The sequence below is a fragment of the Thunnus albacares genome, chromosome 2 (assembly GCF_914725855.1).
Source record: "Thunnus albacares chromosome 2, fThuAlb1.1, whole genome shotgun sequence".
In the NCBI taxonomy this organism is placed as follows: Eukaryota; Metazoa; Chordata; class Actinopteri; order Scombriformes; family Scombridae; genus Thunnus; species Thunnus albacares.
This window is the reverse complement of record NC_058107.1, coordinates 1,458,063-1,481,950: the sequence shown is the minus strand read 5'-3', so window position 1 is coordinate 1,481,950 and position 23,888 is coordinate 1,458,063. Positions and strand designations below refer to the sequence as shown.

The 23,888-nt window shown below is 42.6% G+C and overlaps 1 protein-coding gene across 3 annotated transcripts in view; it reads left to right on the top strand.

Annotated features, from left to right (window-relative positions):
- tncb (tenascin Cb) overlaps nucleotides 1–23,888 on the top strand; it is a 46,682-nt gene that overhangs the window by 11,253 nt on the left and 11,541 nt on the right. For 2 of the 3 annotated variants that reach the window (XM_044362134.1, XM_044362126.1), the window contains exons 2-11: nucleotides 881–1,436; nucleotides 2,625–3,845; nucleotides 5,657–5,920; nucleotides 6,017–6,132; nucleotides 6,646–6,799; nucleotides 11,333–11,602; nucleotides 12,013–12,198; nucleotides 14,821–14,910; nucleotides 17,026–17,289; nucleotides 21,975–22,250. In XM_044362134.1, the coding sequence (XP_044218069.1) occupies nucleotides 953–1,436; nucleotides 2,625–3,845; nucleotides 5,657–5,920; nucleotides 6,017–6,132; nucleotides 6,646–6,799; nucleotides 11,333–11,602; nucleotides 12,013–12,198; nucleotides 14,821–14,910; nucleotides 17,026–17,289; nucleotides 21,975–22,250 (3,325 nt within the window). In that variant the 5' untranslated portion in view covers nucleotides 881–952. The remainder of the gene's footprint in view (nucleotides 1–880; nucleotides 1,437–2,624; nucleotides 3,846–5,656; nucleotides 5,921–6,016; nucleotides 6,133–6,645; nucleotides 6,800–11,332; nucleotides 11,603–12,012; nucleotides 12,199–14,820; nucleotides 14,911–17,025; nucleotides 17,290–21,974; nucleotides 22,251–23,888) is intronic. The other variant, XM_044362143.1, reaches the window with a different exon arrangement.

The following is a 23,888-nucleotide window of genomic DNA, read 5'->3' as shown; positions in this document are numbered from 1 at the left end:
AAAAAAACACCTAACGTTGCATGCAGCAACAGCATACCTTTAACCAACCTGTATATTTAATTTAACGCTAAGATCAAAGAGCAACAAAAAACATCAGGTTTTAAGGTCGGCTTTCACGCCACAAGCTCAGCACATTTTTTCCAGCAGACCTTTTAAAAGAATCATGTCTTCGAAGTGTTTGGTGAAAGCAATAAGAATTATGTTACAGAACTAAAAGAAAACCCAGTCGCTGTCAGGAGAGCAGTCTGGGAATGCTGACCTGCCAGTTTGCGGGTAGCAGGGAAGTTGCAGACCTTTGTGCTTTACAGAAAGCCCACAGATGGTCTAAACCATACACTGGTATTAATCTGTCAGCTTGGGTTGTGGTCTTGGCTGTGGAGGAAAGAGGAGGCTCCCTGCCATGCAGGTGTTGCGGGGCTGTTCGTGGCAACCTGTCCAAGGTCACATGCCACTCCTGCAGTAATTGCCGCTCTTGGTCCTGGAGGAATTGTGAAAAGAATGCCCCAAGTCATCCGCTAAGTGTGTGTCTCCTCCACTGAGAGCAGAGGGGCTAAAATGGGTCACAGGCACCAACAGGATTGGAGGTAGTCTTTTGTTAGGGGCAACAGAGGAAGGTTAATTGCTTTTTAGTGGGATACTATAATATTTCACACCAGCTATGGTCCCTAGTGTGGATGTATGTGTGTACGGTGGGACCATGTTGTTGAATTTATCCCCAATGGCAAGGGCACACCATAAAAGTGAACATCCAACAGAATTCTGTGTGGATTGCTCTGTGGGTTCACATAAAGATGAACTTTGTGACAAAGATATGTGCCTAGAAAATAAATTCTTGTTTTGTCTCACTTTTCCATTCTGCCTGTACTTTCTTCAATTCTAGGTCTCAAAACAAGAACACCAGATTTGATACCTGCATAGAATCCACTACCAGTCCAAGTGACAGGGTTTCATCATGGGGAAAGGCTTCCTCTTAGGCTGTGTGACCGTGGCCTTGCTCATTCAGCTGTCCTCTGCTGGCCTGGTCAAGAAGGTCATCCGCCACCGCAGAGAGGCTCTGATGCCTAAGAAAACCCAGGAGAACCTCACACTGCCCCACCCTGACCAGCCGGTAGTGTTTAACCATGTCTACAACATCAACGTCCCCTCCACGTCCCTCTGCTCAGTGGACCTCGACTCACCTGGAGACACCGAGCTCAAACACAAGAGCAGCCCGGTGGACATGCAGAACACTGAGCACATGGAGCACACGGTGGACGGTGACAATCAGATCGTTTTCACCCACCGCATCAATATCCCCAAGCAGGCGTGTGGCTGCGACAACCAGCTGCCAGACATCAAAGATATCCTGAACAGGCTGGAGATGCTGGAGTCAGAGCTGTCTAGTCTGAGAGAGCAGTGTGGCAGTGGGGCAGGCTGCTGTGGAGCTCAGGTTACAGGTTGGTCTCCACCATATGCTGTATGTGCTGTTAGTATACATGCAATCAAATCAAGTCAGATCTGTTTTAAAGTGCTCCCAGCAAATATGTCTTAGAGTACAAGACATGAATGCACATTTCAAAGGACAGAACAAATACATCACAATTTTGGTGTAGCAATGGCTTTGTATCTTTGAGTCAATTAACCTCTGCTGACAGTATTTTACATTCTAGCCAGCCACATTTTTGTCAAATAGCAATGCAGTTATGAGTGTAGACATTTGCATTATAAGACCTGACATCCGATTTAAAAAAAAAACAAAAACAAGGTTGAGTAGCAAACTTTTTTATGCTAACAACGTCCTTTTAGATTTTTTGATTTTCGGATTTTGAACATTATCCATACAAAGCTCTTTTAGTAGTTTTGAAAATTCCATCTGCAATACCTCATGATAATAATGTAACTGCCAAAAGATAAAGGAGACAAAGTGCTCACTGTAATAAACTGCATTCACTCTATTAAAAACATTTCTCTGTAAGTGCATTTTCATAGTTTGTTGAAATGGACTGAAACCAATGGCCGTCTGGAAGTTCAGTCAAGAAACTTTTTTATACTTTCAGACAATTTGTAGTTAATGGGCTAAGACATTATAAATTACTGGTCCATTCCTGTAACTAAAACATAAAAACTAAACATATGAACATAAATTACAAAGTGAAGCTGGAGAGGACTGAATAGTGCAACATCTTCACTAATTGAAACACTATGGATTCACCCAGTTTGCATAAATCTCAGGTTTGTATGTATGTATGGGGGGGCGGCTGTGGTAGATCGGGTCGTCTACTAATCAGAAGATCAGCGGTTTGATTCCCAGCTCCTCCAGTTCGCATGTCGATGTGTCCTTGAGCAAGATACTTAACCCCTAATTGCTCCTGATGGCTGTGCTATCAGTGTGAGAATGATTAGATTTCCTCTGATAGCAGATTGGGACCTTGCACGGTAGCCCCTGTACCCATTCAGCGTATGAATGTCTGTGAATGGGTGAATGTGATTCATAGTGTAAAAGCGCTTTGAGTGGTCAGAAGACTAGAAAGGCGCTATACAAGTACAGTCCATTTACCATTTATGTGCACTGTTTTACCGACAGATTTGTGATCAGGTTGGAATTGTTTTAAAATACTTCCTGCTGCTTTCTTGCCTTCTTTCAGGTGAAGTGTCCACAAAGCCCTACTGTAATGGTCGTGGGAACTGGAGCACTGACACCTGCAGCTGTGTATGCGAGCCTGGATGGAAGGGCCCCAACTGTACCGAACCTGAGTGCCCCAATGACTGCCAGGACCAGGGCCGCTGTGTTGATGGAAAATGTGAATGCTTTGAGGGCTTTGGTGGGGACGACTGTGGTATTGAGCTTTGCCTGCTGGACTGCGGCGACTACGGCCACTGCGTCGAAGGGTCCTGCATCTGTGAGGAGGGCTTCATCGGTGAGGACTGCACCCAGACCAACTGCCTCAATAACTGCCTGGGCCGTGGACGCTGCATGGACGATGAGTGTGTTTGCGATGAGCCGTGGACAGGCTTTGACTGCTCTGAACTCATCTGTCCAAACGACTGCTATGACCGTGGACGCTGCATCAATGGCACCTGCTACTGTGAGGACGGCTACACTGGAGAAGACTGTGGTGAGCTCACTTGTCCCGGCAACTGTAACAGTCGTGGCATGTGTGTGAATGGCCAGTGTGTTTGTCAGACCGGCTACAGTGGAGAAGACTGCTCAAAGATCACCTGTCCCAGAAACTGCAACGAGAGAGGCCATTGCTTCAACGGGAAGTGCATCTGTGATCCAGGATTTGAGGGTGAAGATTGCTCCATTCTCTCATGCCCTGACAACTGCAGCAACAGGGGCCAGTGCATCAACGGAGAATGTGTATGCGACATAGGATACCAAGGCGAGGACTGTAGCGAGCTCTCCTGCCCTAACAATTGCCAAGACCGTGGTCGCTGTGTTGATGGGCAGTGCGTATGCAACAAAGGCTATGCCGGGGAAGACTGCAGCATCAAGACCTGTCCAAAAGACTGCATGGGACGTGGGGAGTGTGTGGACGGCAAGTGCGTGTGCTTCGTTGGCTTCACGGGTAAGGACTGCGGCGAGCTGACCTGCCCCAATGACTGTCTGGACCGCGGCCACTGTGTCAACGGGCAATGCGTTTGTCATAAGGGTTTCACTGGAGAAGACTGCAGCGAGAAGACATGTCCCAAAAACTGTCTAGACAGAGGTTACTGTGTCGATGGCAACTGTGTGTGTTATGACGGTTTCACCGGGCCAGACTGCTCCGTACTGACCTGCCCAGGGGACTGCCAGAACCAGGGACGCTGTGAGAACGGAGCGTGTGTCTGTGATGAGGGCTTCATTGGGGAGGACTGCTCTGAGGGTAAGACTGATCACAGTGATTTGATAGCAATAATTCTCAGACGTGCTTTTTTAGGCTCTAAAGTCTACAAGATTGTATATAATGCTGTGTACTACAGTGATTTTGTTATTATACTACCAGTGGGAGGGGTGCAAAGTCAGAAATATTCAAATTCTACACATAGTGGCTTTAAAATTGCATTCATCTGTTTATTTGGGCCACTTGAATGCAGAAGTCCTAAATAAGCTAAAAAATCACGTTTTACATTATCTCCTGGTAATGTTTATACAGCTAATGTGGTTTCTACAACTAGCAGCAGACACAAAGAAACAGTAGCATTCATTTTGTTTTTGCTAAAACCAACACCTGCCTATTAGGAGACCGCCCGTTATGTTGCAATAGTTGTGATAGTGCTGACTGAAACTCCACAAAAAAATACAGAACAGTCTCCTGCGCACAAAATCCACTGTTGAAAACAATCCCACTTTTAATTTATAAGTGTGTGAAGTTTCCCTACAGCCAGCAATTGGATACAAAAACGTTTTATAACCATCATCAGTACATGAAATTTAAGACTTTTTAATACCCCCTAAGGCCAGTTTTTGAGGGGAAACATCAAATCAAAGTTTAAGACTTTTCAAGACCTGCAGATTTGGTGCTGGGCTGGTTGCACACATTTGGAACAAGCCTGATGAGAGTGGTGAGTCTGATCCAAAACAGTAAAGTTGTGGGCCGTAAACCCAAAACAGAGAAAGATGCTAAAACTCTCTACAGGGCTGAGGGGAACTGTATAGTTGGTGATGACTCTCTGAGGATATTATCGTAACTATAAGTGCAGGGGTGGAGAAGTGATTTTAAAAGTGTGGGGGGTTCTACGGGTGGGACATGCGCATCGCAACCTCCCGTCTCCGGCCCCCGTTCCAGTCTCCACAACATGCCAAATCAAAATCAGCCATGCATTTCTACAATTTTTTCTACTACTATAGTTGTAACCGCTGCTTCAACTTACCATAAAATAATCACTGAGACCATATACTGTAAGTAGCCGTTTCATACCTCTGATCTGTTATTCCCTAATCTGTCATCACAGCCAGCAGTAAGTGACAGAAGCATCGTTTCTGAATGCACGCATTAACTTTACAATACTGCAACTGTTTACTCTTCCCTGGGCTGGCTGTGATTGGCTGGATCTAACTTAACCAATCAGTTTTCATGTATGGGTAACACCCACAGCTGTGACACACCTGTATGAGCGATACCTTCACATTACACATAGTCATTTGACCCACTGCTCATATAAAAATAATCATTAGTGCAGCTCTAACTTAAAAGTTGTTGAAAGTTCAGAAGATCTCAGGTTGCACTACAGCTTAAAGGAAACTAATGGCATGCAACATAACCAGGGTTCAGATCAAGCAATGCATGAACATATTCATGAAAACAACATGTGTCACATATGAAATGTGATGCATGACATACAACTTAGTGTATCAATGAACATGATTCATGGGTTGAATGTTTGCATGATTTTTTTCTCCAAATAATGCCAACATGGCTTTTAATCCTGCACTTAAGCTGATATAATGCCACTTGTTTCAACAGAAAATCAAAGTTAAACTCTAGATTTCTAGAAGAATATCTTAATGTCATCTTATTTCTTCTTTCAAAATGTCACTCAGTCACCCACACTCAAAATCACTCAGCAAGTTTAACATATGGTACTTAAAGAAAACTCACATTTTAAGCCTTTATGTAAGACAGAGACATTTGCAGTGTTATTAACATTTTAAAACCCTTAGAACAGATTATTGACCTCCAGTGTCTCTCCACAGTGTCACCACCCAAAGACCTAACGGTGGTGGAGGTCACCCCAGAGTCGGTGGACCTGTCCTGGGAGAATGAGATGCGTGTGACAGAGTACCTGGTCACCTATGTGCCCACAGCCACTGGAGGTCTGGAGCTGGACATGCGGGTGCCTGGGGACCAGAAGATGGCCACTCTTCGGGAGCTTGAACCTGGTGTGGAGTACCTAATCAGCGTCTATGCTATTCTGAACAACAAGAGGAGCATTCCTGTCAGTGCTAGAGTGGCAACGCGTATGTGAATCCAACTTTTTACAATCTAACTGTTTACAAAAATCACCATATGAATCTAGAGTAAATGAAGTCAGAAATTTGTTCTAATCCTGTCAGATCTTCCGGAGCCTGAGGGACTCAAGTTCAAATCAGTTCGAGAGACATCGGTGGAGGTGCAGTGGGACCCATTGGACATTCCCTTCGATGGCTGGAACCTCATCTTCAGAAACACTGTGAGTTTAGCTACCCAAGATGTTAATGGAGCTTACTTATTCCAGGGGGTGGTTGAACTCTAGGGTTTACCACAGCCTCTATCATTATCCACATTTTCCTCTGGTAGAAACCATAAACGACCCGCTGCGGACCCCCTACTTTAAATTCAGCTATTGCCTAATGTGCAAACATGAACATCATAGTGAGTATCCTGTGGAAAATAGCCTAGCCAAGCCAGAATGCAAAAACACAGCAGTTAAAACTGTGAGCATATCATGACAGCTTCAATAACCGTACAGCATCAAGCAAATGCTACTTTGTTAAATGCTTTATTTTTCTTTTTGAGAGCTCATAGAAGTCTTAATAAGCAGTGCTACTGGGATCTATTCAAATCTGTCAACTCTTAAGTCCAAACGCCACCCAGAGTGCCATTATGTATGATTTGGCTGTTTTTTTTTCCCCCTTTTGCTCCACACATTAAGCCAGGACTAGTCTTTGTAGTGGTTGATGACTGTGTTTTTCGGTGCTGGCAGAAAGAGGACGATGGTGAGATTCTGAACTCCCTCGGCCGTCCAGAGACCACCTTTGAGCAGTCGGGCCTGGGCCCTGGCCTGGAGTACGAGGTCAAACTGGAGGTGGTGAAGAACAACAAGCATGGACCGCCTGCCACCAAGAACGTCGTCACAAGTAAGTGTTCATATTCACACTACTAACTGGCTTATCGTTCTTTTGTTTTAGATTTACTAGAAAGGTTCTATTCCAGCAGGGTGTACATTTACTCTTTGCAGTGGTTTGTCTGAACTTAATACTCTACTACATGAATTATGTAAAAAAAAAAATCCCCATTTTTGGAAGTAAGTAGGCATTGTCCTAACAAGTATTTTAATTGAAATAATGAATCTTCATTTGATTCATCAGAAACATACCATCAGATATTACAAGATCTAAAAATGTAAACTTGTATGGGTCAGAAAATACTCTTAAAATTCAGTTTTATGAAATAGTTTGTAGTGGAAATATTTTCTTTAGAAGGAAAAGTGATGGGGGATGAGATAATAGGAATGATTTGAACCCACAACATTGTGAATAAAAGCTGGTCTGCTCCACATATATCAACCCTAGCTTATCAGTGTTGATACATACTTTGCTCTTTGTGACCCTTATAAACACGGGATTTTCAGTACCGTACTCATACAGTGGAGAGAGATACACTTTTGACTGATGGATTCAAGAAAAATTAAAGATATATATCAAAAAATTGTGATCTTAACCTCTCAGTATGAAGCCTAACCTTTGAATTCAAATGCATTTGCAGGAGAATAAGGCTAAACACTTACTTTTCACCATTCTGACCCAGTGCTGCAGATAGAGGGGGTGTGATTTTCCAGAAATAGAGGTTATTGTGGAATAAATTGTCACTTAGACCTGTCAGAGTTAGATGCAAAAACTGGCTGTTACCTTCATACTTTGTGCAGGATCATTGGTTTCTATACCTGGGTTATCCATTCTGCAGCCCTCCAACAGAGTATTGAAAACAGCCTGACATGTCAACCCTGAGTGATTAGCTCATTAGATTTCATTGCATTGTTCTGATTTAGCGACGGTAGTAAAAAGAGCTATGGATTTCCAGCCCTGTTGGCAAGTTATGAGATATCTCCATAGCTCCACCAGGCTGTCGCTATAAAGCCCAATGGCTTGTAACACTCAGAGGAACTAGAAGCTGGGGATCAATAGAGAGAGAAAAAAAAATGTCTTGAATTCCTGACTTCACCTGCCAGACCAACCACCAACCACCAGGCTATTTTTAGGTGTCTTGACTTGGGGGTAGGTTAAAACAGTGCTCCAACTCTTGTTGAAGTTGTTAAATGTGTATTTTCTTTAAAAGTGAGGCTTCATGGCTGGCTTCCCAGCCTGAAACTTAATTCTGGACTTAAACGGTGCTAGCTTGTACCCCTGGGAGACTTCTGTTTCAACAAGGCAGATTCAACAGGCGCAGCAATGTTCGTCACATTCAGCACTAAATTTAATAAATGGCAGCTCCATCTAGCAATGGGACAGGCCACTTCTTTGCTTATTTATGGTGTGAAAATGGTCTGCACCTTGCCAGAATAAACAGAGGGAGGTATGCATGGAAATGCCATTAGAGGCCTATCATAACCTTTTCTTATACACCCTTCCTCCTATTCAGAGTAAGAGAAGGCCTGATAAATTACAGCAATAACTGGTTGTAGTGCACAATTTGGTGGGTTTTTTTTGGTCAGATTTCATTAGTAACATCTATAGTTTAACCAAAGAAAAGCTAACATGCTCACAATGGCAATAGTAACATGCTGATTTTAAGCAGGAATCATTTTTATCATATAATATTCTGAAGCTAACGGGAATGTCATTAGTTATGCAGGTTTTTGGTCATAATCATATTGGAAAGATTACAATTTTGACCTGATAGTTGAGGGAAATTTGTTACAATTAATCCTGAGGGGACTGTGAATGACTGTTTAATGAAATCCTTCCAATAGTTAGTTTCAATAGTAGATATTTGACTCTGAACCAAACATCCGGTGGCACAGAGGAGTCTGGATCAAGTGGTGGACCGTCCAACTGACAGCGACATCCCTTAGAGCCGTGGCGCTAGCATGGCTAAAATTCTGCACGCAGAATGTATGCTATCATTGAATTTGAAAACTTGTTGGCCAAATATTCCTAATGCTTGGTATTTGGAACAAACCTTGTAATACAAGTCGAAGTTGAAAAGTTAAAAAGAGGATGAATATTTTTTTTTAGCCACTGTTTATGCATGCATGCACTTGCGCACACAAATATACCCACGTGTCAGCACGACTTGGATTATGAGGTTCAGAGTTCTTTGTGTCACTCAGGCTCTCTTAATGTCTTCCATTACACCGGCTTGCAGTGCGTATTGTGGGATTTGCATGCTGAGGGGGCTAATTGCGTGAAGCGAGTCCCCCCGCTTGCCCCTCTCTTCAACCCCTTCAACCCAACCCACCATGTGTGGGAGGCACCAGTCAGTCAAGCAGTCAGGCTCAGAGGGATGCCGGCCTCCCAGGAGAATGATATCGTGACACCAGAACGACACACTCACAGCTCCCTCAGAAGACAAATCTGTGTTCAGCTCAAATGCAGATCCTTCATTTTATCAGCCCAGCACAGAGGGTTGACTTTCCTAAAGTTGCCTGCGTGTGACAAATCAATTTCAGCACTGATGAACAGACGCCCTTCATGGCGCAGGGGTTTGATCTGTAAATAGTTTGAATACCTCATAAATGCAAGAGAGCTGTCATATTTTTCAGCACCTGTGTTGCTGAAATGTATTTATGCATATACCACCTTAGCACCGACCCTCTTTACTCAGTTCTGTGCTTCCTGCCTTCATGGTCTGTGGTCCATGGGAAGAGTAAGCTACCAACCCTACCAGTGATATAACTATGATGAAAAATATTTACTTCTGCTCGAACTCAAATTCTAACTGAAATCAAGTAGAATTAAGATGCAAACGCAATGTCTGACAGTAGCTTCAAATTAGCCCCTTTTGCACTGTACTAAGCAGAGCAAAGCATTATTATGTATGCTAAAAGATCTGCCAATTTAGAACATTTCATATGTTCTTAAAGTTGGAGAGTTATGTAGAAGCAATTTCTTACATGAGAAGAGCATATGGGAATCCAGAAAGTTTGTGGATGTCGGTATGGTTCAAAGTTCAGGTATTCAGGGATGTTTCCATAAATTATAGCTTAGGTTGTGACCCTGCACCCACACGCTGTTCTTAGGTTGACTTCACATGGTGCAACTGGAATGCAACTTTGGTTTTGTGAACTTAATAGTGTTTAAGTTCTGTGGACAGCAGGAGCCAGGAAACTAATCTCCAACCATGCAATTAATGGATGACTAACTCTGCCTCCTGAGCCATAGCTGTATCATTAATGAGTTCTGTTGGACAACTCATTCATTATATTTTCAGATTGAGTTTGTGACATAAGAACAAGTAAATGTTTATTTGGAATTTTCTAATAGTTGCAGTGGGTAAACCCAGTCCTCCAGTGGTCTTTATTGCACCATAGATGTTCTATGTATCCATTTGCTTCCTAAAGGCCTCAGTATGCTTATGTGTATAAGCAATCACAACACCATGAATGCCTTTGAGAAGAGACTGTCCTAATGCTGTTGTAGAGTTTATTGCACTGAGACTCCAAAGACAGAATTATTGGAGAGAAATCAGGGTTGCAGTGGGATGTAGCGAGGACCAGGCTATGAGGCTTTCTAGTTCAACCTTTGAGTGTTTCTATTGGGAATCCCACCTTTAGACGTGCTCACACATTATGTTAAAAGACTTTTACAGGCCTTTACAAATTCTTCTCTGGCCAGTCTATACAGCTTTGAACAACTGCCATACAGTTCATTAAAATTAAAGATAAATTAAATCAATCAATCAATCAATAAATAAGGTTTATCTTGACAGGAACTGTGAATGTGTATACCCTCACAGTAAGGGGATTTTAAACATCAAAGTCTGTTTCCACATGTTGGGGAGTACTACTATCTGTACTTATATCTTATATACTTATATGTACTTATACATACCTGTACTACTTAAGCCTTTGGTGGCTCCAGAGGGAGCTCTGTGAAATCTGATAAATTGCCTTAAGTGATTTTACTTGAGGAAATTGCGTCGGTTAGGGCTGAAGAAAAGAAAAAATTCTGGAGTGTGGAGTTAGAAAGAAGTGAGGTTACCAGACTCCTCATCTCTGCTTGATTCTAGCAGCTACATTAGCTGCTACTAGCACAACAAACCCATATCTCTCTAACAGAACTGTTAGCAGTCGAGTTGCGTTGTGGGTAATGTAGGTGTCAGGTTTTGACAAGGAAGGAGACGATATCTCTGTTTCTGCTGAATTGACTTTAAAAAAACTGAATGTCGTGACGATGTTATCGGAGTGCAAAGCTAAATGGTATAGTATTTTTGTAAGCATCACTGGCTTCACAGTAACAGGATTTGTTTTCAAGTATTTCATTTCATTTCATTTCATGGCTCACAATAAGAACAACTGTTCTTCATGGTGTTCTTCAAGTAGATTTGAATTTGCTGACAACAACTGCATCTCCTCTAATATCTGTCAGCAAAATGCATCAAAATGCAAAGATCTGAATTTTTCCAATGAGGGTCCTTTACCACCCTTCGCTATGTACCTTTTACCCCTCCAGGGATTGATGCCCCCAGCCGGGTGGATGTGCGTGACGTGACCGACACTACAGCATTGGTGACCTGGTTCCAGCCCGTGGCCGAGGTGGACGGGGTCAGTGTCTCGTACGGGCCCAGCTCCAGTCCTGCTGATCGCACCGTGGTTGAGCTGTCCTCCACTGACACCCAGTACCACCTGGGAGGCCTCGCCCCCGACACTCAGTATGAGGTGTCTCTGACGGCTCGGAGGGGAGAACAGACCAGCATTCCTGTCTACGAGTCCTTCCTCACAGGTAAGGCTGTAATGACAATATGATGTGCTGTGTTTTCAGTCCTTTAACTACAGTTTTTAAAAATATGATCTTACCTTCATCTTAGAGATGAAAAACAGCCACAACTAATTAATTGTTTATTATATGTAGGTTTAAGAGCTGCTGCGCTATTTTTCTCAGCCTTGGGGGGGACCACATATACTTTACTATGGCTTTATTGTTATTGTTATGAGTGTGTGGGTGTGCTCTTTGAAAGCCCAAATGTCCACTTAACTACAGAACAATGAGGAAAATCCTCCAAAGTGGCGATTTTTCAGCCTTGACCACCAAAGGGAACCGCTCAAGGTTTAGAACTAGATTAGAAGTCCAAATAGGGTATGTCAAGGTTTTATGTTACGTCCATCGAAAGTCAATTTTTGTGTGTCTGATAGACCTGGATGCCCCCAGAGACCTTCAGACAGTTGAGCTGACAGACGAGAGCATCACTCTTGAGTGGAAGAACAGCAAAGCTCGGGTGGACAACTATCGCATCAAGTACGGGCCTCTGTCTGGAGGCGAGCACGGAGAGCTGCTTTTCCCCCCAGGACCCAAAGACACTACACAGGCCAAGATCACTGGTACTGTATCTCAGACGTGCACACACACACACACACACACACACACACACATACACACACAAAAAAGTGTGCACAGCTATCCTTGTTAGGACATTGCATTGACTTCCATTCATTGTGGACAACTTAACCCAAACCCTAACCCTAACCTTAACCAGGATTAGGGTTAGGACCAGGCTTTAGTCCCCTCAAAGAATACTGGTGCTGACAAGGTCTGTGTTTTACTGGAAAAGGTCCCCAAGAGGAAACAAAAACATGCACACACACACACACACACACACACACATATATGCACACACGCTAACACCATCCAGATTAAATTCACCCCTATCAACGTGCAGAATCAGGCAACAGTCTTAACATTTTTTAAGTACACAGACATACTGTCATGTGCAGATTGTGCATATTATTATATTGGTACCACTCTCTAATGAAAAACCTTTTATCATGGGTTAATTAGTTGTGACTAATACCTCTTATTAACAGTTAATTAATCATTGGTTAAAGCTTTATTGATCAGTTATAAAAGCCATTAACAACTTTTGGGTTGCCAGGTTGTGAAAAATCTATTTGGCTGGTGTTATTGACCCCAGCAAGACATAGCTTTGTCTGTTTCATTAGGTGGTTCTTAATGTTGGTCCAGATGCTCTGTAGCTTTTTTTCCAGTTGGTAAGTCTAACTGTTATAGCCATGGGAACATGTTTTCAGTAGAGGGTGTTCACTTGAACAATAAATTGAAATGTTATTAGATCCTATTACACGTCAACGAAAAAAGCACAGTATGGGGTCTTTACAGTGTTGTAAATCACATCTTGGCAGCACTTATGTTGAGCTATACACTGAGAGTATAATAAGGGCATGCTGAAGAAGTGCACTTAAGCCATCAAGATAACTACACTGGCAGCACAGAGTTGTCACTCATGACAATACCACACATTGCACAACACTGCAAAACTTTATTTAAATATTATTTTAGATTTTTTTTTTAAATTTTGTTTATTTTGTCACCCTCTTTACCCTCTTTAGGGTAGAGATGTGGGGGGGCTACTGAACTAAAGTGTAAACATCATATTCGCTTGCATAATAGTCTAGAAAGGGGTGCCAAGTTTGTTGGAACCTTTTCAAAGAGCTCTGGACTGTGCATCTGAGGGTGGGAGATTTCCAGCCTGGAAAAATAAGCTGGCGGGCTCATAATGTTGAGAATGCCATTAGATCTGATTGATGTCTGGATAACCCACTGTTGCTAGGGACAACCCCAAATGTTGTGATAACAGGATCTGGGTCAACCTTTTTTTTTTTTTTTTTTTTAAATTTTACATATGTAGGAGAATGTGTTAAAAATCTCTGACCAGAATGTGAACAATTTTGGGCATGTTCAAATTAATTTAATTAATTTATGACCCTGCACCCACTCACCATGTCAGAGCAATTAGGCCAAGACTGGTATTGATCACAGCTACAGTAAAAAAAAAAAAAAACAGTTGTGCTCAGCAAAAGGAATGGGCAGTTTCACTGTGTACATACTCTGTTTTCATTCTTTTGTCTGCTCTGAGTTCACATTAGCTCATTGCCACTTTGCATCCAAATCACACAGCGGAAAAGCTTCTGTGAAAAAAAATTATACAGTGTGAAGTGTTTATTCTCCTAATTCTTCAGGCAAGTGTTTGTGGTGCTCCCCATTAAATGGCCACTGTTATATTCAGCCTGCTCATTTCCAAAATGGGTTGCCTTTGTTTTGTGTCGTGAAATGTTTGCCCGTCTACAAAAGGCCCACTTTATTAGAAAACCACCCAGGGGGGTTTGGCATTCAGACTTTAAATGGAATAACACTGCCGTTTGTGCCGCTCTGAGATCTTGCTCAACTAAGAGAATCGGGTGCGTTTTCATCTATCGCTGACATTATAAAGCCATGCTTTGAGGCGGATGTGTTTTTTTCTGTTTGTTTCTAGATTAGACAGCATGAGAAACAACAAAAAAAGCTTCCAAAAATGGGCTAATAGTCTCTTTGTCTGGCCCAATTCTTTGTCCTTGGGAGGCCCATCCCATGGAAATAAAGCACTGTGTCCATTCAGCAGACGTCCCCCTCAACTCCACACACACCTCAGCAGTTCTTTCACACAGTTATTATCTGTAATTGCCTTCACGCTCGTGATTTTATTGATAATGAGTTTCCTGGGCATTAGGTGTAATTTCATGCTGCAAGACTCTGTGTGTGATGACCTCTGTGGGAGTTAATAAAGGAATTAGAGGCGATCAGGCTGAGAGAGGGCTTAATTGTAGATACCAAAGGGCCTCCGAAGCCCGCTGTATCATAGCCAGTAGTGTTTCTGCTCCACGACAAGGGCCCTATAGATCCATCAATGCAAATACAACACTGATGTTCTACGGTGAGCACAGGCTGACCATGAAATGCAATTAGGCTTCAATCTATTGTGCAATCAAGCCACATGAGAGCGTTTTTGTGTTTGCCGTGGGCACTAGAGCCATTAGCTGAAACAGCTGGCCACTTGACTACAGAGCTTCCCCGTCGTTCATTCGGTGACACCTCAGTGGATTTGTACAAACAAAACATGACATTGCTTTTTATTTCCGTATCACAGTGTTTTATTTGGTCCTGTTACGTAGGCCTGAGACCCGGCACAGAGTACGGGATGGGAGTGACAGCAGTGAAAGACGAACGGGAGAGTCTGCCGACGACCACCAACGCAGTGACTGGTAAGATGTTTTCACTGATGTAGTGCCTACATACCTCATTACATGAACACTATTTAACATACTGTACATGTCTGTAAATTCACATTTGGCATGACATATACTGTATTTATTTGACATTGGTACATATCTTCATAGTATCTTGAATATCTGAATATTTTAATAGTATTTTACCTTTTTACCTCAGAAAATATTTAATTTCCTTTTAATTTTCTCTGGAATACTTTTGGGGTTTTTTGTAGATTCTCGTAATACTGTGATTCATTTTTGCATTTTTGTACTTACAAATTTCTTTGCTTTAGCCATTTTGGTGCTGCAACAATCAAATTTCTCTTGAGGATCAAATGTTTAAAAGTTGATCAGCCGTTCATTCATCTCTATTGGTCTTTTCAGTGGGGTTAGAGCTGAACGCTCTAATGTATGTAGGCTAATTATGGCGTTAGAGCCAGGACATGGTTAGCTTAGCTTAGCATAAAGACTGAGGGCAAGGGAAGCAGCTAGCCTGGCTCTATCTAAAGTTAAATGAGACTAGTATACGGCTGGTCTGTGTATGAAACGCTAGAGGGCTTTTACGTTGTACGTCACCTGGTTACCATCAGACATGGACAGCATTTTTAAGGTGTTTGTTTTCATGTAAGTTTATTTGTTTGCATAGCAGTTTTCATACAGTAGTTGTAACTCAAGGTGCTGTACACATAAGAAAAACATTAAAAATGCTTAACATGCATTGCACCAGATTTTGGATGTAGACAATATTGTGCTGTTATAAGAAGATTTAAGCTATTTTTTTAAATATGTTTTTTATGTTATTTCACTTACCCACAACCAGAAAATAGTTTTAATGCAGTAACTATCAAGTTAATCATTAATGCTGAGTGTAAATGGACCCAGTACAGTGTGTTTCACGTGTGTTTGCATTTGTAAATGTACTGGTTATATTGCTTTTATTTTATTTACCATGAACACGGAAGTGCTTCATTTTGAAAAGATACTGGACACATGTAACATGTGGAAAATGACAGGAAGACGGTGCAAAGAGCCTCTTCTCATGAAAACATCACACGACACAAATAGGCATTATTTGGATAACTGACAACATGTTGGAAATCTAAATGGTTACTTCCACACCTGAACAAAATATTAAAACTAAACTGACATATTAACAGTTCTACAGCACCCTGTTTACTAGTATGCACATGTGAAATGCAACTTTGTCCGTGGACCTTCTGCTGGTTGGTGCTCTCAGTGTCGGAGCCTCTGTGTGAGATGCTTCGGTCGGTAAATGTGTGTTTTTAAAACTTATTTTGGGGGCTGTGCTCAGTCCCGCTGAGAGGCTGAGTGCCTGCAGACATGACTGTGGAAGAACTGTAAACGCCCTCTCAGAACGTAAGAGAAAACTGTTCGCGTTGAATCATTCTGAAAGAGCAACGGCCAACGCGGAAACTCCAATACTCAGTCGTCCGACCAATGGTGTAACTTCATCACTCAGTCAGGGACTCAGTCATGCATGGACAATTCCATTTCTAGGGCTGGTCCCTCCGGTCCAGATCAGGCAGTGACAGTCCAGCAAAAAATATTGAGCTGTAAAGGTGTCGGTAGGCAGATTTTTTAACTTTGGACCGAGCCAGGCTCGCTGTTCCCCATTGTTTCCAGTCTTTATGCTAATCTGGGCTAATCATCCACTGGCTCCAGCTCTATACTTGATGTTCCTCTGTGGTGTTAGGAGCTCATTGTTCAGGTGTAGTTTCCACTGAACTTTATTTTTCCAGAATATCTGCTCAGTGAAATGTTATGTCCAATGTCATGTTGTCTTGTCTTGTGTGACGACTAGTGTACTACTCTTCTGTCATGGTTGCTTCTGCTACTCATGCTGCCTACACAGTTTTTCCTCTCTGTATTTAAAGCAAACCCTGATCACTTCATGTGTGCAAAAAGATTTTTCCACTTGCTGTTTAGAAAGGCAACATTCATGTTTTCATAAATTTATATTGTATTTATTGAACACTATCATCAAGTAGCAAAACATATTAATCTGCAAAGGTTAAAAGTTTTGTCTTATTTGCTCGCTGGGACACATTGCTCTGAAGAATCAACCTCTCCTCCGCTCTGATTCATCAGCCTTGGATGCTCCCAAAGACTTGACCGTTGTAGAGGTGACAGAGACCACCATGATCCTGGAGTGGAAGCGCCCCCTAGCCAAAATGGACTCCTACAGGCTGGTCTACGTTTCCGCCGATGGCCACAGGGCTGAGGAAGTGATCCCCGGCAGCTCTGAGTCTCACACCCTGAGAGGCCTGACACCCGGCATGCTGTACACCATCAGCATCATCGCTGAGAGGGGCCGCAGGACCAGCGCACCAGCCACCATCTCAGCACCCACAGGTCAGTGCTGCAAAAAACTCACTTTCAAGCTTTAAATGTTCCTGACTCAGTCTTAGTGCCTTGTTTAGGAGTTGTCAGTGTCGGAAATGTCTGTTAGGAAACAGTGGAGGACAGAGGAAATCTGGAGTTTAAGCAGCAGTATATCCAGTAAGGTTGAAGGACAAAACCTGTACAAATGTTTGGATGTTTATAGTTATGATGCCATTTATTCCAGTCATTTCACATCATTATTATTGTTACCCAGATAAGATTTCAGTCAGAGGTATTTTTCCCATAATCTCAGCCCTTGCAAGTCAATGTGCGTACTTCACAAAGTCCTTCATCTTAAAGGGTTGCTTCACCCAAAATATTTATTTCCTCACTTATGTCGAGTAGCCATGCAGATAGTTTGGGATTTCCAGACACTCTGCCCTGGAAAACCCAAATACCTTACTGTTGGCAGTTTTCAATGGAACTGTTCCCTGATGAAGAAATGGTCCCAAAGAAAAGTGTCAACAGTGTGTCCTGTGGATTATCTAGATTAATAAGGACAATCTTTTTAGAAAGACATTTATTAATTTGGCAAACGTTCTTGTCCAAAGTGACGTAAAAATGAGGTGATCAAGGAGAAGCCTTTGAGAATAAATTCCTGAATAAGAAAGGTTGCAGTTTCCTTTATTAAAAGTTGCACTATTCATTATTTTTATATAAACAATGGGTCAATTGACTGTGTGTAATTTGATGTAATGCATTTTATCCTCTTTTAGCTCATTGTTTTGGTTTTTTGGTCGACAACTGTACTGTTTAAGATCAGTCTCAGCGCTCTCCTCAGCAGCTGTTTTCAGTTACAAAGCTCTGATAAACCCAGTGTACAATACCTGCCCAGCACCGAACAGCAGACAGACAAAGTTACGTACTAGCTTCTGAACATTTTGGAGCATTTTAGCAGCTAAAGAGCCAGATATTTTTGTCAGGAGTTGGTGGAGACCAAAACACAGATAAAGGGAGCGTGAATATTGGACTTTGCCAGCTGTCACACAGTGCAATAAATGCTAAAGTTGCCCTGTGTGTGATGGTTGTGTAACTATGAAATTACTATTTGCTAACATATATGCCATGTCAATTTCATAAGGCAATAAAACACATGTAGTTTTTAGCTTTTTGTGGAGTTCTTTTCATTTTTCAACACTGTGAGCTCCATAAATTAAAGCTTTTCAATTTGATTGCATTGTGGTGGCATCTAAAATCTCATAGACAGTGCTACCATAATCACCATTACTCCTGAGCACTGTGGTCCAGAATTCACTGCAATTCCTTTTGAATGCATTGTCATGTAAAAATAGCTCAAAATTTGGGCAGATAAAAACAAAACTTTCTGCATGACTAGATACCACTAGAAGTAAGAGGGATCTTTTTTTTAATCATATGGGTGGACTGACTTCCTTTTGATTATATTAGTAACTACAACTTAGCTAAGAGCTGCAGGATATTCAGTATCTGCAAAATGTGTCTGAGACAGAGGCTCCTCTGAATATAGCAGACTGTTTCCATGAGATTTCGAGCTGGTGGTGCAGGGTTAGAGAATAAGAGAAGTTCTCATTAACCATAGGATCATTTTTTGTCCCTCACTACTGCAGCCAAACCGAGGCAATGAATTGAATTCATTGTTAGCTTCTCAATGTAAGTCAGTCTGTCTCTACCCCTCCTCCCCCAAGACTCATTTATGGCATGTGGGATTATTTTTCTTTTTTCCCCTGTTTTTTTAATAACCAAAACAAGGAAAGACAAATGAGGTGATTGTGGCATATTTTTCGTGCTGCGGTCAGGGTGCCTCCAAGCCAAACATTTCACAAGTAAATCTTCTAGTTATGCAACGAATGCCCATTAAATGCATGACTACGGGCAAAAATCAATATGGCATGAGGGAAAAGTTGGTGAGCTTCGGAATAACTTTTGTTACATTTTTTTGGACTGTACGCTGCCAAGAAGAACAGAATACAGACTTCTGTGTGTGTGTGTGTGTGTGTGTGTGGACGTGGGTGGGTGAGTGCATGTGTCTACTCTTTATGTCCACTTGTCTGCGTGCTCATGTGTGGCGCATATGATTGAGAGCCTAAAAAGACTGAGATAGAGTGAACCTGAGGGTGTGTGTGTGCGTGTGTGGGAGGTGTTTGCCTTGCACAATGTTCATTCATGTGATAATTGTTGGCGTGAGCCCCGCTCCCCTCTGGTTTTGTGCGATTTGACCACGATGAACTGTGGGTCTGTCAGATAAAAGGCCACATGCTGGGACTCCTGTTAAAACATTGTCTCCGAAATCAGCAGCTCTCTAATCCACAGCTCAGGCCGATCCGCAGCCTTTATCGTCTCCAGACACGTAGCGCAAACACAGATCACATTCGTTTTACAGGAGGGATTGAAGGAAAGGGGAGGGGCGGAGGTGAGACGAGGGTTGGAGGGAGGTTGGGGAGGGGGGGGGGGCTCTACTTGTGCCTGACAATCATAGCAAGGATTACAAGAATTTGATTTCGAGTGTCTCAGAGGAGCCACTGGAGTGACCTGCTGAGAGGCAGTACCAAACCAAAATGTGCTTCTAGAAATCCAGTTACTTTTAGGAGCGGAATGGAAGACATTGAAACGAACCAGTGTAATTAAAACAGGAAACAAAAGCCAGGATTATCATAATTAACACTAATCAGCTGACTGGAAGAGAATCACAGAGTGGTTGAGTCACGCTGAGGGAACAATGACAACAGACGTGGAAATGATAATGACTTAAGCGGTAGTCCCAGCATTCAATGCCCAATAATTGCTCAAACATGTTGGACTGCCATCGTACATTATATTGTTGAAACACACAGAGTTAAATCAAAGCCAGGAGAGTGTTACGCTGAGAGACCTGAGAGAAAGCATCAGAGCTGTCTTAAAGATCTATGACCACTGGAAATACAATGGTCAATTTATGCATCTATTGCAATCCACTGGGGTGTTTTACTTCACATGATCGTGCATGAGCAGCTGGTTCTCTGCAGAAAAAAATGGAGAACAGTAAGCATGAAAAAAAGCAAGATCGTTGTCCTGCATGCACTGACATGATCTGTGCTGCAGTGTTCAAAGATATCAACACTGCTTTGGTTAGCGGCTTGTAACGCTCGTAGTATGATACGAATGAGTGCATATCAAATGGTAGATATCAGACTGATGACTTGATATCTCAGGGGACCATTTGATTTAGTCATGGCGCACGTCTTCAACTGCATGTGACAACCAGAACTGAGGCGCTTAAAGGGTTTGTTCACTCAAATTACAAAAAAATATTATTATCCCTAGCTGTGTCCAGCCATGTAGACAGTTTTGGTTTAATTTGGTCAGATTTTGACCTCGTTCTCTGAGAGTTAAGCCTTCAAAAGAGAGTTTGCTGCTGTATTTTTTAAAGATTGTATATACCACAAACTGAATTCCACTTACCTCCATTGTATCAGCACAGAAGCTGAAGTCTCAGAGGTGGACATTGCTAAACCTGGGCTAATAAAACAAAGTCCATCGACCAGGCAAGACGCTGCTAGATAAGAGAGAATTACATCAATAATGTAAGAGGTCTCTTCAAAAGAATTTTAGCTAGATTAATTTTTCAAGTTCAGGTCTCAGATCAGAGAAACTTTGTTGCAACTTCAGGAGAAAAGTTTATAGATATGAACACAATGATGACTCAAATCCTCCTGCAGGGCCAGAAACTCATTAGACATGTCATGTTTTCCTTGTTCACGTGAGCTCTCATGAGCAATGATCAGCTGATTCCAGTAAATGCCCCCCCCCCCCCCCCCCCCCATCCCATCACATACCTATTTTTTTCCATCCCATTTGCTCTCCACTCTGCCACGTAGTGAAAAGAGAATAATGGGAGCCTTGATGTTTACCTGTGCCATCTATCTCTGTCTCTTTCTAATCTAATGCTTGCACACACAATGGACTCGATTGCAGGCTGCTGCACGAGGCTCTGCATGGCCTCCCCATAGGTTTGAAGTGGACGGCGTACTTCTGCCACACTGGCCGGGCTACGCTGCACCTTCAAATGTTAATGGCTCATTCACAGCCATTAATGCGCACAAGCTGCATCAGCATGTCTGCCTGCTGCTTTCTATCTTCAAGTCTTCCCACTTATGTGGTAATATAGAGGAGATGGCCGTAGGCAGCCATTGATAATGAGGCTGTTTGTTCCCTCTGGCCTTTTGTAGTGGAAATAAGGGAAGATTTCCACACCAGACAAAGTGAAGGCCTTTTACTCTTTTTTTTCTCCTGACAGCAAAATGAAATGATTGAAATACAAATGAGAGATAATCAATGTCAACCCATTTTTTGCAGCTGTTGTCAAGAAAGAGTCATCCACTGTTGAGCAAAAGCTCAATCTCCGTTTGTTTTATATGTTTCATGTTGTACATCCTTCACAAGAGCAAGCGTTTCTGGATGTGTGTATGATTGTGTTCAGAAGGTTACACCAATATAAGGAGCCAATACTGGATTTTGTTTAAAAAACTGGTGTCTGTCATCGCTGTCCATCTCCAATCTCATGGCCCAGTGCTTCAGATTTTCAGGCCCAAAAGTCCAGTATCGGCTTTGAAAAGCTATATTGGTCTAACCTTCCACATTCATTCTTTATGTCTGTCCCAGTCCTGTAACTCCATGTTGATATGTTTGTCATCACCCAGAGGAGGAGAAACCCGTGGTGAATAACATCACCATCACCGACGTGTCATGGGACAGCTTCACCCTGTCCTGGTCTTCTGAGGACGAGGCGTTTGAGGCCTTTCTGATCGAGGTTACCGACGCAGAGACGGGCACTGAGTGGCAAAACCACACGGTGGCCGCCGATGCGCGCAGCCTCGCCATCTCTGGCCTCATGCCCAGCACCTGGTACAGGGCCAATCTGTACGGGATGTACAGGGGGGCCTTCTTAGACCCCGTGTTTGCAGACACTATCACAGGTATCAACGCCGTCAACGCTGGGGCCTCGCTCTTTCCTTTGCTTCCTTCTTCTTCTGCTGCACACTGTGAATTAACCAGTGTTCATCTGTGTGGACTTTCCAAATGACAGTTACTTGCAGCTGTGGTGTTTCTCTGGTGTGTTCAGCACTGTCTTTAATTGTTAAATTGACTCTGATGGGTGTTATTGAAGCACTTGTTCATGTTTGTTTTTGCACTGTCAGACTTTAATTAGCACTCAAAACCTCAAAAAATGTCACTTTCATCGACTTCAACAGAAGTTCAATTAATTTAAGAATATTCTAGAAAAAAAGTGATCCTGCGAAAGTGGAAACACAATAATTGGAGGCGAAATGATTAAACAAGTGTGGCATTTCTTGTATGTGATCACAAAGACCTTAATATGAATATCTTAGAGACTGAAACCTTCTTAATACTGGACCTGTACAGATGAGGATAGCTTTTTTCATTCATCTTTATTAACATATTTTAAGGCAACAACTCAGCTTCCATATTCTGAGCACAAACTGTTTACCTTCAGCGTTGGAAGTACATTTCAAAAAGAGGGTATATAAAGACAATCTACCTATCAGCCACTGTGGTGGAGGTTATTCTTCACGGGGTAAACAAACGTCTCCTTGCCATTCAGGCGGTGTGCACAATCCAAATCCCCAAACAACACCCCCTCATCAGCCATCCATCATGCACGTATCCCTGCCTTTGATGCAGGGATTGTGAAATGGGCTAACACTCACGCCGCATCACCCACACAAAAACCCATTCAATTTATATCAGCCCAGCCACAGAGCTGTGTTTGATCCACCTTTAAGCTGTCAGTCTGCCTGTTGGTACGAGTCCAGCCTGAAACAGCACCTGGTCTGTTATGTGAACAAGCAAAAAACACATAAAAAAAAGGTCAGTGGACTGTTTAACTGGGGCACAACAGGTGCGCTGGTTTACCCACCCACTACACCAATCACAGTCATTATCAGTGATTAACATGCTGTGAATTGCACTATGTGCCTAATAAGTGGGCTGTAAACAGTGAAACCTAAATCTGCTAATGACGCCTTGTAATGGTGCCAGAGCACCTTTTCAAATAAAGCATAACCACAACAAAATACCTTTTGAGGACTAACATCCATACCATGTAAAAACATTTTGTCTAGACTACAGGGTCAAAAATAACCAGTTTCGGGTTGGTTGACAATTTTTTTTTATGTCAGCATTATCATTCAGCATTTTACTGATGAGGATCAGTCAAGTGAAAGAAAGATGGGTGGACTGACAGAGGGGAAAAAAAAAACCCTGAGGCGCTTTTGTCACTTTGTGTGAGGCCTCTCGTCTGTATGCATCCCCAGTTCCCCCAAGCCTGGACCGTTCTTCATTCTCATGCTGCCACTGCCCCTGGGCTCTGGTGCTAGGGTGCCAGGGGCTTCTGGGGCCACGCAGAATATGGCAGGCGCTCAACAAGGCCTATTGTCTGCATGCTAATGACTGGTGAAACCATCTTAACATTTTTCATTAGCATCACTTAATCCATAAAACATTCCAAGTTGTGAATGCAGGCGCTGACTAATTTGATTATGTTATGCACGGTGGTCATCGTCAGCTGGGTGGAGGAGGACGTCGCGGGGAAA